Below are 15,186 nucleotides of genomic sequence, written 5' to 3'. Positions count from 1 at the left end.
CTGATCTCATCCTGAAAGAACCCTCTACTCACCCATCAGGAGAAACTGCACTCTAGCAGTGTATTTTTGAGGGCAGTTTATCACTATACCCTCATTAAATTATAACTCATTGGTACAGTTGTTTTGGTGAGATCTGCATTGCCCCTGGCCACGTGAACAAGTTAATCAGCTGAAGGGACGAGCAGGCCCTCCTTCACATCCACAACAATGCTCTGAGATGCAGCAGCAGATGGCAGACATGCACACGTGATGCAGAAGGCATCTTTGTTTGGGCCTGGTTTTTTCTTTCCCTGCCCTGCATGTGTGTCTAGGTCTAGCAGGAAACCTGCTGCTCTGTGAAACTCCTCTCCTAGCAACAGGCAGTGTCCCTCTGCCTCACTTTCTCTGGGAGTTTGCAAACACTTGAGCATCTGGTCAGGAGGCAGCCCATGCTCCAGCGTTCACCTTGGCACACTGGCCTGTGTGAAAAAAACTATAGAGATGGAGGTGAAAGCACCTTTGGAAAGCAGGTTCTCTCCCTCGTTTTTTCTGGGGATCACTTCAAAACAGCTTTTTGTTCTCTCCCTCCCTTGACATCCACCTTGTCCTTTCTTTTTTTGGGAAGGTTTTAGGTTGCAAAGTGGGGAGTACCTCTGTTATGAAATGGGAGGAGAAGATCTTGCTAATAAATTTTGAAAACTGTCTTGATCCATTTGCGAACTGCATTTCATAGTGTGTGCTAGAGGAGCATGCCTTGGTGTTGCTCTGTCATGTGACTGTTTCTGTACACAAGTAGATTGGGCTTTTTGTTATGTTGATGTCATGAGTACCATCGAGTGAATGTGGATCAGGAATGGGAAAAGTGTTCTTTTGTTGTTGTGATGAGCTTTGATATCTATCACTTATTTCTTTTGGGGATGGATGGGCAGATGTTTCTCCCTCCCTTTTGTTCCTTTTGTTTTGTTTTCTTCCTCTGATGTCATCTCTTCCCTAGTGTCTGGTATTGGACTGGTATTGTAATGACCACATCAGAGGGCAGGGGTCACTGGAGGACAATAGGAAAAGCTCAGCTTTTCTTCCTCTAGGTGCTGGGAGCTGTCAGCTAAGTTGCAGGAATATTGAAGGCATAAGGGGTTTCCACAGTTATTTAAATAAGTTTTCCATGGTTGGTGTTTTCTCTCCTAATTAAGGCTTTGGCAAAGTCATTACTGTGTGAACTTTGTTCAATAATAAGGATTACAGAGGGAGTAACAATATCCCAATTACATGGAAGCAGGTATGTTCCATTGGCTTTTATGTGCCCATAGCATTGGTGCCAGCTACACATGCCTACCTGCCATAAGTACAATGTTTTGAGACAATGAGTGTTTTGGAGACCAGTGAGTACCTCTTTGCCAGAGCATAGTTTGGATGCTCAGAAGAATTACAGTTGGTGTCTGACTTTGGAAGTTCATCCACGTGGAAAAATTGACCTCAGGTCTAATAACTGGCTGCTTGAGGAGATCAGCTTCTCAGTGCCGTACATTATTAGGCTTCTGTTTTTAGTTCAAAGTTCTTCAAGACTTCTGTTTCTATCCCAAATTATTTGAAGCAAAAAGTAGGATTTGTGTGTTGTCATTCCAGAGAATGTCTTGGTACAGACGACCATAGAAAATAATGTTGAATAAAGGGTCATCTGCTCTGCCATTTTGCCCCAAGGCTGTATGTGACAAACTTGGTAGTACAGTCCTTGCCCTAAAAAATACCACAACTCTGAGCGTCCAACAGCAAGTATAACAAGTCTAGAGGATGGCAGACAGGGCACATAGAGGCTTACTCCATGCCTTTAAGTGGATTTGGATCCCATGAAAAGGAAATAGCTCTGTAGTTACGGAGAACTGAAATGGGACAGACCATTAGCAGTCAGTCCAAGGAAGCTCTTTGTCATCTGTACCGTGTTGCTGGGGAAGGCATAGTGGCCTATGGAGAAGTTTATTCAGTAGACAAGAAATTTCATCTTTCTGGGGAAATGAAGCTTGTTTTTCAAAAATCTCCACCAGAGATGAAAACAGTGTTTCACTAAAACCTCTCTGTTTCTCCAACTCTTATGTCTATAGTCTGGTTACCTGACAGAGAAAAAGTGTGTTCATCAGCTAAAACGTATATACAGGAGATAACATATGGTTAATGGATCAGAGGTATCATTCCTAGATATTTAGTACCAGTGTAATGTCCTAGACTAATGCACAGGAACCCTGTAAAGAGTGACATCTTACAGATGCCAAGTAAAACAGAGACTGACCACAGTTTTAAATGGTTCTGTGACCCTTTTGGCATGAGTCATAGAACTGGCCTGGGACCTTGGCCAAGCTCCAGTTCAGATGATCTTGTGAGTGCTGAGGTAGGATGATAAATGCAGTGAAAATAGTCTGGAGTGCTTTGAAAGGAAAGGTGCTGCATAAGCAGTCCCTGCTTATGTTTGGTCTGTTGCCTGTACTCCTTGCACCTGTTTTGAAGTTGGTTGTCATTTTACTCTGGTTATTGTCTTTGCAGCCTTTGTAATATACAACTTTCTCAGCCTCTGCTATGAGTACTTGGGAGGGGAGAGTTCCATCATGTCTGAGATCAGAGGGAAACCAATTGAGTGAGTATTTACTGTGCTTACAGCATGACGCTGTCCTCTTTCTGTGCTCATCTACTTTTCCTCTTATCCCTGTCCTGAAAAACTGTGTCATGTGTTAAATGTCTGCTGGGACCGGGCAACGTGAATGGCGATTATTTATCAGTACCCTGCTCTGAGACAGATCAGGGTGATCACATCCTCTTAGGCAAGCTGGACTGATACAGAGCTTTTCAGGACACCTGCCTACTCATTAGTGTATTTTCTTATTCCCTTCTCCTTTAAATATTTTCTGTATTTTATTCATTGTTTGTGCTTCCTCTAGGGTCTGTTTCTCCATGTGCTACTGAGTTAAAGGAAAGGAATAATTGGAGTGTATAGTCAGGATGTTGTTTTAGACATGTCACTGAACTGTATAGCTATAATTGTAATCGTGGTTGGAGAAAGCACCAGTCCTGCAATTTTGCTACAGAAAGGTAGATAAAGAGGGTAGGAATCTTGCAGTCTAGCCCAGATCTGGCTTGTGAACCCTGTCATCTTGTGTTGGTTCTTTCAGGTCCAGCTGTGTGTATGGAACTTGCTGCCTGTGGGGAAAGACCTATTCAATTGGATTCCTGAGGTTCTGCAAACAGGTATGGGCTGGAGGGACTGTGCCATCCTGCAGGGATGGATGGAGTGTGTGAGGGTGGCAATGGTGCTTTTTGCTGCTGAACTTCTGAGATCAGCACTCCTGTGGGGGGGTTTATAATAGCATTTTGAGAGACCTGCAGACTGCTGAGAAGAGGACATGTTTCAGGGCTTGGTTTTTTTGAATGATTTGAATGTTTTCTACTCAACCCTACATCAGGAAGGCCTTAGGAAAAGGTGCAAGTTGTCTCCTGGAACTGATGTCAACCTTAGGAAGAAACTCTTTCCCTTTCTGGATTACAGATGTTCCAAATATTAAAATTTGATGTCTGTGTTGTGTTGCAGACACCCCAGTTGTGTAACAGCCTCCTGAATTCCCAGAGCTGCTGTTGTGGTTGGAAGTTGAGGAGGGGGTGGAGGTTAAGCATGACACATTGCTTTGTAGGAGGAGCCAAGTATTGCTCATCATCTGTGTCTGTCTGTGCTGAACTGGGTATGTCAAGTAGAGGGTGAGAATGGGGGAGATCTAAACCTTGATGCAGCTCCTGCCTGCTTATCTTAGGTCAGTCACCTCTGCCTGACATCAAACAGCAGGTGAATTTCAAGTCTTTGCTCACTTGCTGAAATGAACACACAGGGTTTCTCTGGAGACATAATGAAACAGGTCTGGTTCTTTAAAAGGACTCAGGTCACTGTAATTCCATTCACTGGTCTAGCTTTTCCTGCATCTGTCTTCTGTGTTTCAGCAATATACAGGAACATCAAAGGTAAAATGCAGCCTCAGTAATATCCAGTGTTAATCTGTGCAGCACAGATGACCATTTTCAAAGGTTGACATCTTTTGCTTATCTGTTCTGTTTGTCCCTGCCCTATATTTTGTCCTTGCAGCTTTTCTGTTTTCTTCCCTGATACTTTATTTCACCCAGTGTGCTGCTTCACCCATTTCTCTTAGGTTTCATTTGGACATGCTCTGGTTGATTCACTGCATTACTTACTCTTTTTGCTCCTCATGTTAAATTTTATCTTTTAAATATGTCATAAAGAGATGTAACACCCATGAAGATGAATGAGTGCTGGAGAAATTATTTCCCTTAGACCTCTTGTTTCTCGTGTCCCTCAGCCTCTGGCAGTTACCGCCATGGGGGTTACACCTGGCTGTGTTTGAAAAGTTTGTTCACGACAACGAAAACTAGAAGCATTCTTTGGGGAGGGGAGAGGTGTGTTTTCTTCTGCTGGCCTCCACAGATCCTAGCTCATTTGGTAATTCTCACTAAGGTGAATATTTTACTTTTCTCTTGCTGCTATCTAGCAGCAGTTCTTCTAGTCATGCCTGCCCTTTGCTAACTGCTCAGACTGCTATGGAGGCTGTGAGGGAGGTGTCTTGCAAAGGGATGTTTAAATGCTTCCGTCTTTTTTGGCTTGAGCTTAAATACTGCCTTGGTGAGAAATTGTTGATGCCAAGACTCACTTTCTGGTACTTCTAGACTTCAGGATTGCCAAGGAAGACCTTTCAAGGCAAATTCCTGGGAAGGCTGGTACAAAAGGGCAACAGAGCACTTGCCAGTGCTGATGGAGTATCTGCCATCATGATCAGGAAGAGGAATATGCTGGAAGGAGCACCTTGCTCTTTTTAGCCCAATTCTCAGCACCTCCAGCACTTCTGTGGCCTCCCACCAGCACCTGACCATTTTCTACTCTTTCTAGCCTCTTTCATCTTGAAGGAATCTGTGTGTTATAACCATTTCTGCTTTCCATCTTCACCCCCACCAGAAGCTCTTCTCAGGCAGGTGCCTGTTTTGGGTCAGTGAGTCTGCCTGTGTTGCCTGTAGCCCTCCAGCAGTGTGATGATGTGCTGGTGGCTGTGGTGTAAAATCCAAACAGCTGGTTTCCTTAAAGAAGTCTTGATTAAGATTCTTTGCTGGGCCTGTGTCTGGTGACCCTCATACATGGGTCATGCACCATCCATGTGCTTCCCATATGCTGTAGCATCTTCTGGGGAAGCAACTAAAAATAGTGCATGGTGGTTTGGACTGCAGGGAAATGGTTAAAACATCCCCAGATTGGAAGGAGGGGAAGCTCAGAGGATGAAGTTGTTTACCAATTAGCTTGACCTTTTCCAGTTCACATATTTACAGTGACTCACTAACTGGCATGTGCTGGGGTTTTTAATCTCCTTGAAGTCTTATGACCACTAACAAATTGCATCGTATCCAAAGCAATTATTACTGTTTGGTTTTGCCTTCTTTCTTTACATAGCCCTCCCAACGTGTGCACAGGTCATTACTTGCCAAGGCTCCTCCAGACTCCTTTAGGGAGGCACAGGTTGTGTCTCTTCAGGGAAACATTTTCAGAGTCCTAAGCCTTCACTCTCTTAGGACTTTGAAGTTCAACATCTCCTAAAAGCTGAAGAGCAGAGGGACTTGTGGAGAGTACTCATCCCAGTAGTGAGTGGTTTATACTGGCAGAATGGATAGAGCCAAGTGCCACAGAATCTTTGGGGAGATTCCGTGATGGTCATGTGGATGACTACAGCATAGCTCTTAACTTCTGCCTGACAACTGCTCTGTGTATACAAAACACCTTAATATCATGGCAGTTGTCAAAAGTTGCCCTCCTATCCAGGGGACCTTCTTGCCTAATTTTATGACAGTTATGGATTGGAGTTTGCTTTCCTTCCTCAGAATATCTCTGTTAAACTTGGAGTGCCCATACCATAGTACAGTGTGTGGGTCACCCTTTCTTGGGGTAATGTAGATTAGCTTAGCGGCGGTCAAGGAGGCAGAGACATTCAGGCTGCAGTTTGATCAGAAGGCTCACCGAAGGCAAAAGACTTTATTTTTAGTAACAACAGCTTCACTTTTATCTACTCCTACATATAACATGTCAGTACACTATTGGTCAGTAGTTCACCCAACACACATGGAAAGATTCTACTGGTTACAAGGCATCCACATTCTACAGGTGCCTCTCTGGTCCATAAGGATGCACTCATCAGTCACCTCAGACCTTAAGAGATCCACGCACACACTGTCACCCCCACAGTACAGTGTGGGATTTTGTGTTTTTCATACAGTTGCCATGCATGTATGTGCTGCAGCACAGCCTGTGAAAAGCAGCTCTGGAAGAGAGGACCTGAGCAGCTTCTAGGAACAACACTACACAGAGGTTTTTCTTCCCATTCTGGACAAGCAGATAACACACATAATACTTCTGAATCTCCTCTGTCTCCTTTTGGGTGTTACAGTCCTCAAGCACAATCGATTAGGAAGTGGCAGGGTCAGACTCCTTGTTGAGGCTGGTCTGTGTTGCCTTGCTGAGTTTACTAGTGGACACTCCATTGTGATGCTGGTTTGGGAAGCACCTCCTGCCTTCTCATTCTTCCTCTCTCATTCCTGTAGGCTACCCTGCAGTTCTGTGTGGTGAAGCCCCTCATGGCGATCACTACAGTCATCCTTCAGGCCTTCGGCAAGTACCAGGATGGTGACTTTGAGTAAGTTTATTTGTGTAGCATGCAAGACTTGGCTGCCCCCTCTCTGCCTGGCTTTACTGATTATCCATGTGTGTGCTGAGCCATGGGAAAAGACACGACAACGTAGGCTGATGCACATGAGAAAAGAGGGCAGAGGTAGCCCTCTTAGTTTCAGGTTTTTCTGTCTCACTTTGTGGGGAGGAAATGGGATGGGAGGCAGGCAGGAAGGAAATATACTCTTAGAACTCCCCAGTGACAGTGGCAACGGGAAAAGATCATGCTGAAATTTCAGGTGTTCCTGTATCTTCTGCTTTCAGTGTGACCAGTGGCTACCTCTATGTGACGATCATCTACAACATCTCTGTCAGCCTGGCACTGTATGCCCTCTTCCTTTTCTACTTCGCCACACGTGAGCTACTTAGTCCCTATAGCCCAGTCCTCAAGTTCTTCATGGTGAAGTCTGTCATCTTCCTGTCCTTCTGGCAAGGTGAGCTGCTTTTCCCTTCCCTTGGTAGGCACAAAATGCTCTCTACAGGGCCTCAGACATTAGAGTTGATAGAGCAGGTGTTGACTAATAGACAGAATGTGTTGCTGTATTCTATTAGTTTTATAGTAATTCATTGCTTTTCTCTTGGAAACCTGTTTTGCTCATTTTCATTTTTGTTTCTGTGCTCTTGAAGCCTCTCTATCCCTGTGTGTGCATGTGCACACACATATCTACCTGGCAAAATCAGCTGATAAGATGAAGAGTTCTTTGCGTTCTCTGCATGCTGCTATTTTATTGATTAAAGCAGCACATCTAAAAATTTTTAGTACTTTTTTTAGTGCTCTATAAATAAAATTTTAATGATATGTCTGTGATTTATGTGAAGCAGCCAGCTGGCTGAATGTGGTGTGTGCTGCCACAGAGCCACTGCTGAGCAAGACATTCAGAATTCATACACATGACGCAGAGGCTCATTCGGAAAGTTGAAATTCCACCTAAGCTTAGTACTTCTTACTAATTGGCTGTAAGCATTTCCCTGTGCAGTGCCCTACTTAGGTTCCTGAGTTGTACTTCAAAGACTAATTGAGTAGGAGGTTAGGTGGAATTTAGGCTGTTGGAGTATGGCCCATGCTCCCTGTCTACATACAAACTAATAAGCGTCTAGTTTATCATCCTGAGCCATTTGGTCACACGCTTTCTGTCTTCTCTGGCATTCCTCAGCCACCAGGTTATGGACAGGGAGAAACCTCTTTCCTGCAGTGGTGTGTCAGAAATACTATATGTTTAAATGAAGAGTTCTGTTGGATTTTTACTCTAGCTAATGGAAGTGCTGATGTTGCATAATGTGGAATATGTAAAAACTTTCATAAGAAAGGATGTTTTTTCATATTTGATCTTTGTATACTTTCAAGCCTAATCAACAAGAAAGGAGGTTTAATCTGTGAAACAGATAGCAGCTAGCCAGCTCTAAGTGATGTCCAGGTGTTAGAAAGACAAATTACTTGTTGGTAGAATTGCTTGTTAAGGTTTAGAGCTTGACATGGTTCAGATCTCAGACCTAGAGGGAGGTTAACAAAGCTTGGGAAGGATATACAACAGAGCGGACACAAAGAATGCAGAATTTATGGACCCCAGGGACATTTGACAGAACCGTCAAGATCAGGAAGAAACTAATAAAGACGACTCAGCAGCTGTGCTGAATTGGCTCCAATGGGTAACAGGTAATTGTGGCAGGGGGAGATCAAGACCACCGACCCACAAAACCCACTGACTTGGAAGAAGAGAAAGACTGAGCATGAGGACTAATTAGCATGAGACGCAAGAGAATTGTTAGCCAATAGACAGTAGAATATTAATTAATGGGAGAACTGTAACTTGTAGCTAATGAACTCTAATGCCTTTTGTGCTAAAATGTATAAATAGTGAGTTTTGGTAGTTTTGAGCTTTGTGGATTTGCCACCTGACATCCCTTTCTGTACAGAACTGTAAATAAATCTGGTACCTTGGCTGTGTGTGGATTGGCCTCTTGCATACGGGGTGAAAGAACCTATTTTGGGACAACACTGAAATCACAGGAGTGCTTGCAGAAAAACCTGATTGTTCTTACCCTTTTGGACTTGATTAAGTCCTGCAGCGGTTAGTTCCACAATTTATGCATCAGTTGAGAATAGAAGAGGGTCAGCATTTGAACATTCTCTGCTTAAGTGTATTTATCTCATTTTATTCCTCCTTTCTCTGTTGTACAAACTGTAGGTGGGCATATGTAGCCCACTCTGTTTGAAGCTCCTGTGTTGTGGGGTTGTGTCTAGGACATACAGCACAAACAGCTATTTCTGTTCTTGACAGTTGCCATTCAAGCATGTTTTCTGCACATTTACATGAGCTTGTTGCTTTGTTTAGGGATGCTGTTGGCCATCTTGGAAAAGTGTGGTGCCATCCCCAAAATCCACTCTGCTAATGTGTCTGTGGGTGAAGGCACAGTAGCTGCTGGATATCAAGACTTCATCATTTGTGTGGAGATGTTCTTTGCAGCCATTGCCCTGCGCCATGCCTTCACATACAAGGTGTATGTGGATAAGAGAATTGATGCCCAAGGTAGGAAGTATGCCACTGCCTATGGCCTGTTTCTTCTGTAGTGAAACTGGGTGGAGACTGACCCCTCAGGCAGCCAACACACTGATATGACTCCCAACCTGAATGCTTGGAAAATGTCACATCCCCTCCTCCGTGGTGTCTGAACAGATTCATTGTGCAATGGCTCTGCAGGGCAGAAACCTTGCCTGAATTGCGCTGTTCCCTTTTCTGTTCCCCAGCATGCCACCCACGACAGCTTGTTGCAGACCTGAGGGCTGCAAGAAGTTGCATCGTTTCAGTAGGGTGGGTTTGTCCTTCTTGCTGTCTCACCAAAGGGGAACTCCATGGCTCCAGATTGTGCAACAGACTGAAGGCAAGAGGGACGAGGCCTAAAACAGGCTGTTTTGAATCTGGCTTGGGAAGATGAGTCTGTGCTTTGGCAATATGTTTGTCATGGAGGAGGATCTTCCTGTGATGACTGTGAGGGCTGGGCTGCTAGAAGTCCTATTCTAGGGAAGAGGAGGGTGGATGTTATCTCTGGGGAAAGGGGGTTTTTGTGCCCAGTCTATGCAAGTACATTCAGTATTTTCCAAATAAAGGGGTTTCTTCCTGCTGGAGGAGATCTGTGATGAGCTGTGGGAAGACAGCAGCCCTTGGGCAGCGTTGGTGTAGATAAACCCTCCATCCCAGCCAGTCCCAGAGGTTTTGGAAGGACAGTGGTTGCAGTGGGGTGAGATGAGATCTGTGGGTGATGAAAGGGTAAACTGCTGGCAAGTACAGTGGGGAATGTTTCGGTGGTGGGCCTTGTTCAGTTCTTGTTATTTCCTTTCTCTCTGTCTCTGTCTCTCTCTCTCTCCTCTTTCTTTTATCTCTCCCTTGCTTTGGCCACTGGTCCCTGATGCAGCTGTTCCATCCTATGGACCATACGGTAGGTACAGCATGCTTTGTGTGTTTGTCTCGGTTGGTTTTTAGCTGGGATGCTGTTCTCTCCTGAATCCCAGCCTGCCTACAGCCTGTCCTGTCCCTTGTTCCCCCTTCCTTATAGGTCTGGAACTCTACTGCCTCACACAGCTGCTTCAGGATTGTCTGGATAAGCCATGTGGGCAGCAGTGTAACACACAGCTTTAGAGTGTCCCTGTCAGAGCTGTGCAAAGAGTTGCACAGGCTCTCAAAGGAGCTCATTTGTGCTCTCACCCCAGGCTCCCTTCACTTTTACAGTTGCCCCAGATGATCAGCATGCTTTGGTTCTCTGGGGAGCTCATCCCTGGGTCTGAGCAGAGCTAGAAGCCCACAGTGGCAGTGGAATCTAAAAGCCATGAGAAATGGCATTTCCTAGAAGGAGACACTGCCTTCCTCTATGCTCAGCACTTGGGTGGAACAATCTCCAACTGTTGCTGCCTTCATGGCATCCCTGTGACACCTTTTACACATAGGGTGGTTCTGCCTCTTAGTATTGCCTGTTCCACTCCTTTCCCTCCTTTGGGCTGTTTTCCCACTTGTATGATCTCTTTTCTGTGGGCACTTTGATGCCATCTAGCAGTATCATTTCCAGTGAGTGGGAACAGTGAATGCCGTTTCTCCTGGAATTTTTAGAATTTTCTTAGTTTTTGTCTTCTGAAACCCTTTACAGGAGTACGTCCCTACCTGGCTGTCTTCATTGCACTCCCAAGCCAGCACGGGTAGCATGTAGTGCAGGTTGCCACTTGTGGGTATGTCCCATTGTCATGGTGTGTCCCCCATCTGGTGCTGAGGTGGGTTCATTTGGCTAACGGTGTCTGGATTTAGGGGCACCACTAGTAAAATCATTTGTATGGCTTTTCCTTAGCAGCTGCTTAAGGAGTTCTGTAACATACCTTCTGTAGGATCTAGGACTGCATGTTCCCTGCTCTCCTTACCTTCATGTTAAGGGGTATGGGGGAAGGCAGCAGTGTCCTTCACTTGTCCCTCTCTGTCTTACCCAAACAGGACGCTGTGCTCCCATGAAGAGCATCTCCAGCAGCCTGAAGGAGACCATGAACCCCCATGACATTGTCCAAGATGCGATCCACAACTTCTCCCCAGCCTACCAGCAGTACACCCAGCAGTCAACGCTGGAGCACGGGCCACCCTGGCGCAATGGCAGTCACGTTATCTCGCGCTCCCACAGCTGCTCCGGTGCCCGCGACAATGAGAAGACCCTCTTGCTGAGCTCTGATGATGAATTCTAGGAGGGGAAACTGTCAGCACAGGCTGTCGTTTTCCTTTTTTTTTTTTTAATAATTTATTAAAGCAGAAACACACAAGTCATATCACTTCCTAGAGAGTACAGATTGCAGAAGTGGGCACTTCCCATTAGCTTTTGTGGGTACGGACATGATAAGCAGTGCGGAGGTGGCGAAATAGCCAGGACTCTATTCCTTACAGCAGCAATCAAACTGAATTAATTGAAGCAAAGCTCCAGGGTTTGGGGCTCTGGCTTCCCACACCTTCCCAACTTGGTGTGGAGCATGACTGGCCAGAGCATGGAGTTGTGGCCAGAAATGTGTTTGGTTTTTTTCCAACAGGACAACCTGACTGCTTTGTATTTCTTTTCCTCCATGTCTGGTGTAGGCACAGTTTTCTCCACAACTCTTTGGTATTAACATCTCTGTGATCCTTGGGAATTGGAATTGGAATGCAGTGATAAGCATTCCTGACGACCACACCAGAAACTGATCTCTCTACATAGCCATTGCCTTGAATGCTAAGTAAGGAACATCTGTCCCCACCTTCCTGAGCACCTGGTTTTGAGTCCCTGAGTCACTTGAGTGAGTGAGGGGGAGACGTACAGGCCCTTCTTCCTGTTCTGTGACTCCCTGCATCCCCCTGATCACCATCAAAGCTGTTGCTTGTTGCAGCTCAGTGGGGATGGAATTGCTTTCTGACAAGGCTGGAGTTTTTAATCACCAGGTGTCCAAGCTTCGCATCTCCCTAATGTTTCTGTGGCAAGAAGCCTCTCCTGCTAACAAGACTGAGGACTGGCCCATGATAGGTGGTGGAAGTTTGTAGAGCTCTGGCCCCTTCATTTCTATTTAGGGAAGGGAAGATATGTAAACTCAAAAAGAGTTTTTGTTTCCTGTCCCCCAGCATCACAGCTGCCCCTCTTAAAGATGTGGGTTGCACCAGGTAGCTGCCAGAGCAAGTCCTGATCTCTCACGGGTAGCACTCCCCATGCTTGTCATCACCGACTTTTCCTGTGAGCTGCACAACTTTTGCTCTTAGGCTGGAATATTCAGGAAGGCATGTTGCACACTTCTTTGTTTTATCTCCATAGCTGTTCTGGGCCAGACTGGAGCAGAATTGAAACCTGACATGACCTAGCTGGTTAAAATTGTCCCTTTTATTCTCCCAGACATCAATTGGTGCTGCTGCTGCATATTTCACAGACCCTGCTGCCACTGCAGTGCTGTCAAGGGTGGAAACAGCATCCATGGAAGGTTGAGAAGCTTCCCCTTGCTTCTGTTGGATTTTGGATGGGTCCATGGGTACTTAGTGAAGCCAAAATAGAAGTAATCCCTCTGTAGATCTATCCAGGGACCAGTAACTGCCTCTTACTTGCTTAAAATTATCTAGGGTAAGAGTGGGCAGCACACTCAAGTGCTACAGATCATATGCTCCTACCTGCAAGCAGGAAGCAAAATTGAGAGATTGGAGTGAGCTGCTGTGTTCTCAGCTGTAGTTTCTCCCTTCCTCTCCCACTTGATGACTACCCTGCCATCAGCTGACCTGTGTGGTTCCAGGATGCCCCTCGTTGCTCTGCTAGGAGGACTGGAGGCTGGTTTACTGCCTGGAGGTCACCTCTCCACTTGTTTCCTATACCATCTGCTTCTTCATTCAGTGTTTCGGAAGTGACAGCAAGCGAAGAGCATCTCATTTCCTCAGCACCCCTGCCCAAGCTGGGCAAAAGGGTTTGAAGAGAGGCAGGTTTGCTCCCTGCTGTGAGAATAAGACAAGCAAAGACTTAAGGACAGTGTGTCTTTCTCTACTTGTGTCTGGGGGGAAATTGTGAAGCAGGTGGGAGCAACAGTGCTGGCTGTTGAGGGAGCTGGAGGCAGGATCAGTGGATCCAGCAGCTTTTCTGCTATTGGGTTTCCCCAGTTGCACACATCCTGCAATGCCATGCTGTTAGTTACTGTTTTTCCTAAGTCTGTGGGTCCTTAAATGAACATGCAAATACACTCTGCCAGGCTTTGTGTGGGCTTGGTGTAAAACTTCCTTGTGCATAAGCCACCTAGAAAGCAGAGCCTGAAGATTGAATGGTCTTTCCTTCTGTCTTCTGTGGCTTTAATAGTCCTTTAGCATCAGGTACTTATGTTAAAGTTGCTCTCTCTCTTAAGAAAGTAGGGCATGGGACAGTGATCCCATCCTTCCCTTTCTTTGCATTTGCAGGCCTTGATGATGTCCCCGTCACCTGTTTGGTGACTGTTCCCAATCTTTGTTGCATTTGGGTGGCTGAAATCCAAAATCTCAGTGATTTCCTTATTGAGCATGAAGGTTATCCAGGCTTGGAGAAGCATTTCTTAGCACTTACTTTGAAATGTCTCCTGCATAATATGCTATGCAGAGGATCTGGATATTCTCAAAGCATCCTGTGTGTAGTGGTTTCAAGTATAACCCTTTTGCACCACCTGCCTTCAGAGAAGCCTGGTGAAGAACTAGTGCCCAAACAACAGCCAGCTGCTCTGCTTTATACTACTATATGCATATATGTATTTTTAAAACCACACAAAATCATCTATCACAGAGCTTCCTGATCTCCCTCAGGACAGGCAAGTGTCAGAGCAAAGATTGGCTCTGAAGCTGCTCTGCCTTGGAGAAACAAATACGAGATCCAGAGCTTGAAACCAAGAAGGCCAAGGCATCTGTGGTCTTGCAGGTCTGCTCATGGTAGCCCAGGGCCCCAAGAAATATGTCAGTTCCAGGAGTAGGCCCTTGGAGCTGCTCTCCCTCACCTGCTTCCGTTCTTCCTTCCTTCGTTTACCATGTAACATACCCATGGGATTTGTTTATTATTTTTCCATATAGAGTAGTTCTTTGTATATAAATGACTGAAAAAAGTATGATAAATAAGACAGAGTCACCTAGTTTTGTACCTATTGTGTTTAACTGATGTGAGCTCAGAGACAAGCCGCTCTCTCTATTTTGGTCTTTGTGACGTTATACTCTACAGAAATGAGCAAATATGATGACAAATAAAAAATATAGAGATAATATAGATTGTACTTAAACTGCCTCTGTGTGGTGCTGTCTGGGTGACTTCTCTGAGATGATTTTGAGTTTTTCCTCATTTGCAAGGACTGATGCTGAGTGGGTTGGGATGTTTTGTCCTCAGGAATAAAGTTCCAGGTGTCTGTAGGAGCTGATGGAGCCACATCACTGCAGCATTCTGGGCCAAGACACCACTCATGGCACAAGGCAGGAACAAAGGCAGAGGGAATGGCAATATCAAACCCTCAAACCATCCTGAGTGCTGCAACCTGCTGGGGACCTGGCCCACCTGGGCATCAGGGGAACATGCTCATCACTTCCACCTCAGCTCTGTGGAAAGGTGGCTTTTCCACACAGGGAAGAGGTCAGGCCTCACCTCTGGGTAAGGTGCTTGCTACCCTTCCTGTTCTGCCACCCACAGACACAAACTCACGGCTTTCCTCCTCACTGTTCTGGAGCCAGGCAGTGAGGTCACATGGCAGGGCAGATTTTGGGCAGGGTTGCCCTGATTGCACCCGCCTCTCCTCCTGCATCTAGTCCAAGGGCAGTCTGGAGGGAATTTTTCTAGTGCAAAGCAGTCTTTTCCTAGGAAAAGCTTTACTCAGCACAGCTGAACTGCCCCTGAAAGCAAGTACTTAGAGGAGCAATGTTCAGCATTAACCTTGCTTTCCGAGCCCTTTTCTTTCAAAGACTAAAATCTGTCTTTGTCCTAAAAAGTCATGAGCT

General features: G+C 45.6%; 1 protein-coding gene across 2 annotated transcripts in view; it reads left to right on the top strand.

The window, feature by feature from the left end:
• The window catches only part of TMEM184B (transmembrane protein 184B), a 32,555-nt gene extending 18,081 nt beyond the window's left edge, over positions 1–14,474 (top strand). The window contains exons 4-10 of one of the 2 annotated variants that reach the window (XM_071551769.1): positions 2,512–2,602; positions 3,135–3,210; positions 6,604–6,695; positions 6,992–7,161; positions 9,061–9,255; positions 10,139–10,162; positions 11,200–14,474. In XM_071551769.1, coding sequence (XP_071407870.1) covers positions 2,512–2,602; positions 3,135–3,210; positions 6,604–6,695; positions 6,992–7,161; positions 9,061–9,255; positions 10,139–10,162; positions 11,200–11,441 — 890 coding nt within the window. In that variant the 3' untranslated portion in view covers positions 11,442–14,474. The remainder of the gene's footprint in view (positions 1–2,511; positions 2,603–3,134; positions 3,211–6,603; positions 6,696–6,991; positions 7,162–9,060; positions 9,256–10,138; positions 10,163–11,199) is intronic. The other variant, XM_071551770.1, reaches the window with a different exon arrangement.
• Positions 14,475–15,186: the final 712 nt, after the last annotated feature.

Source organism: Pithys albifrons, chromosome 3, assembly GCF_047495875.1.
Source record: "Pithys albifrons albifrons isolate INPA30051 chromosome 3, PitAlb_v1, whole genome shotgun sequence".
NCBI lineage: Eukaryota > Metazoa > Chordata > Aves > Passeriformes > Thamnophilidae > Pithys > Pithys albifrons.
This window is presented reverse-complemented; position numbering and strand designations above follow the sequence as displayed.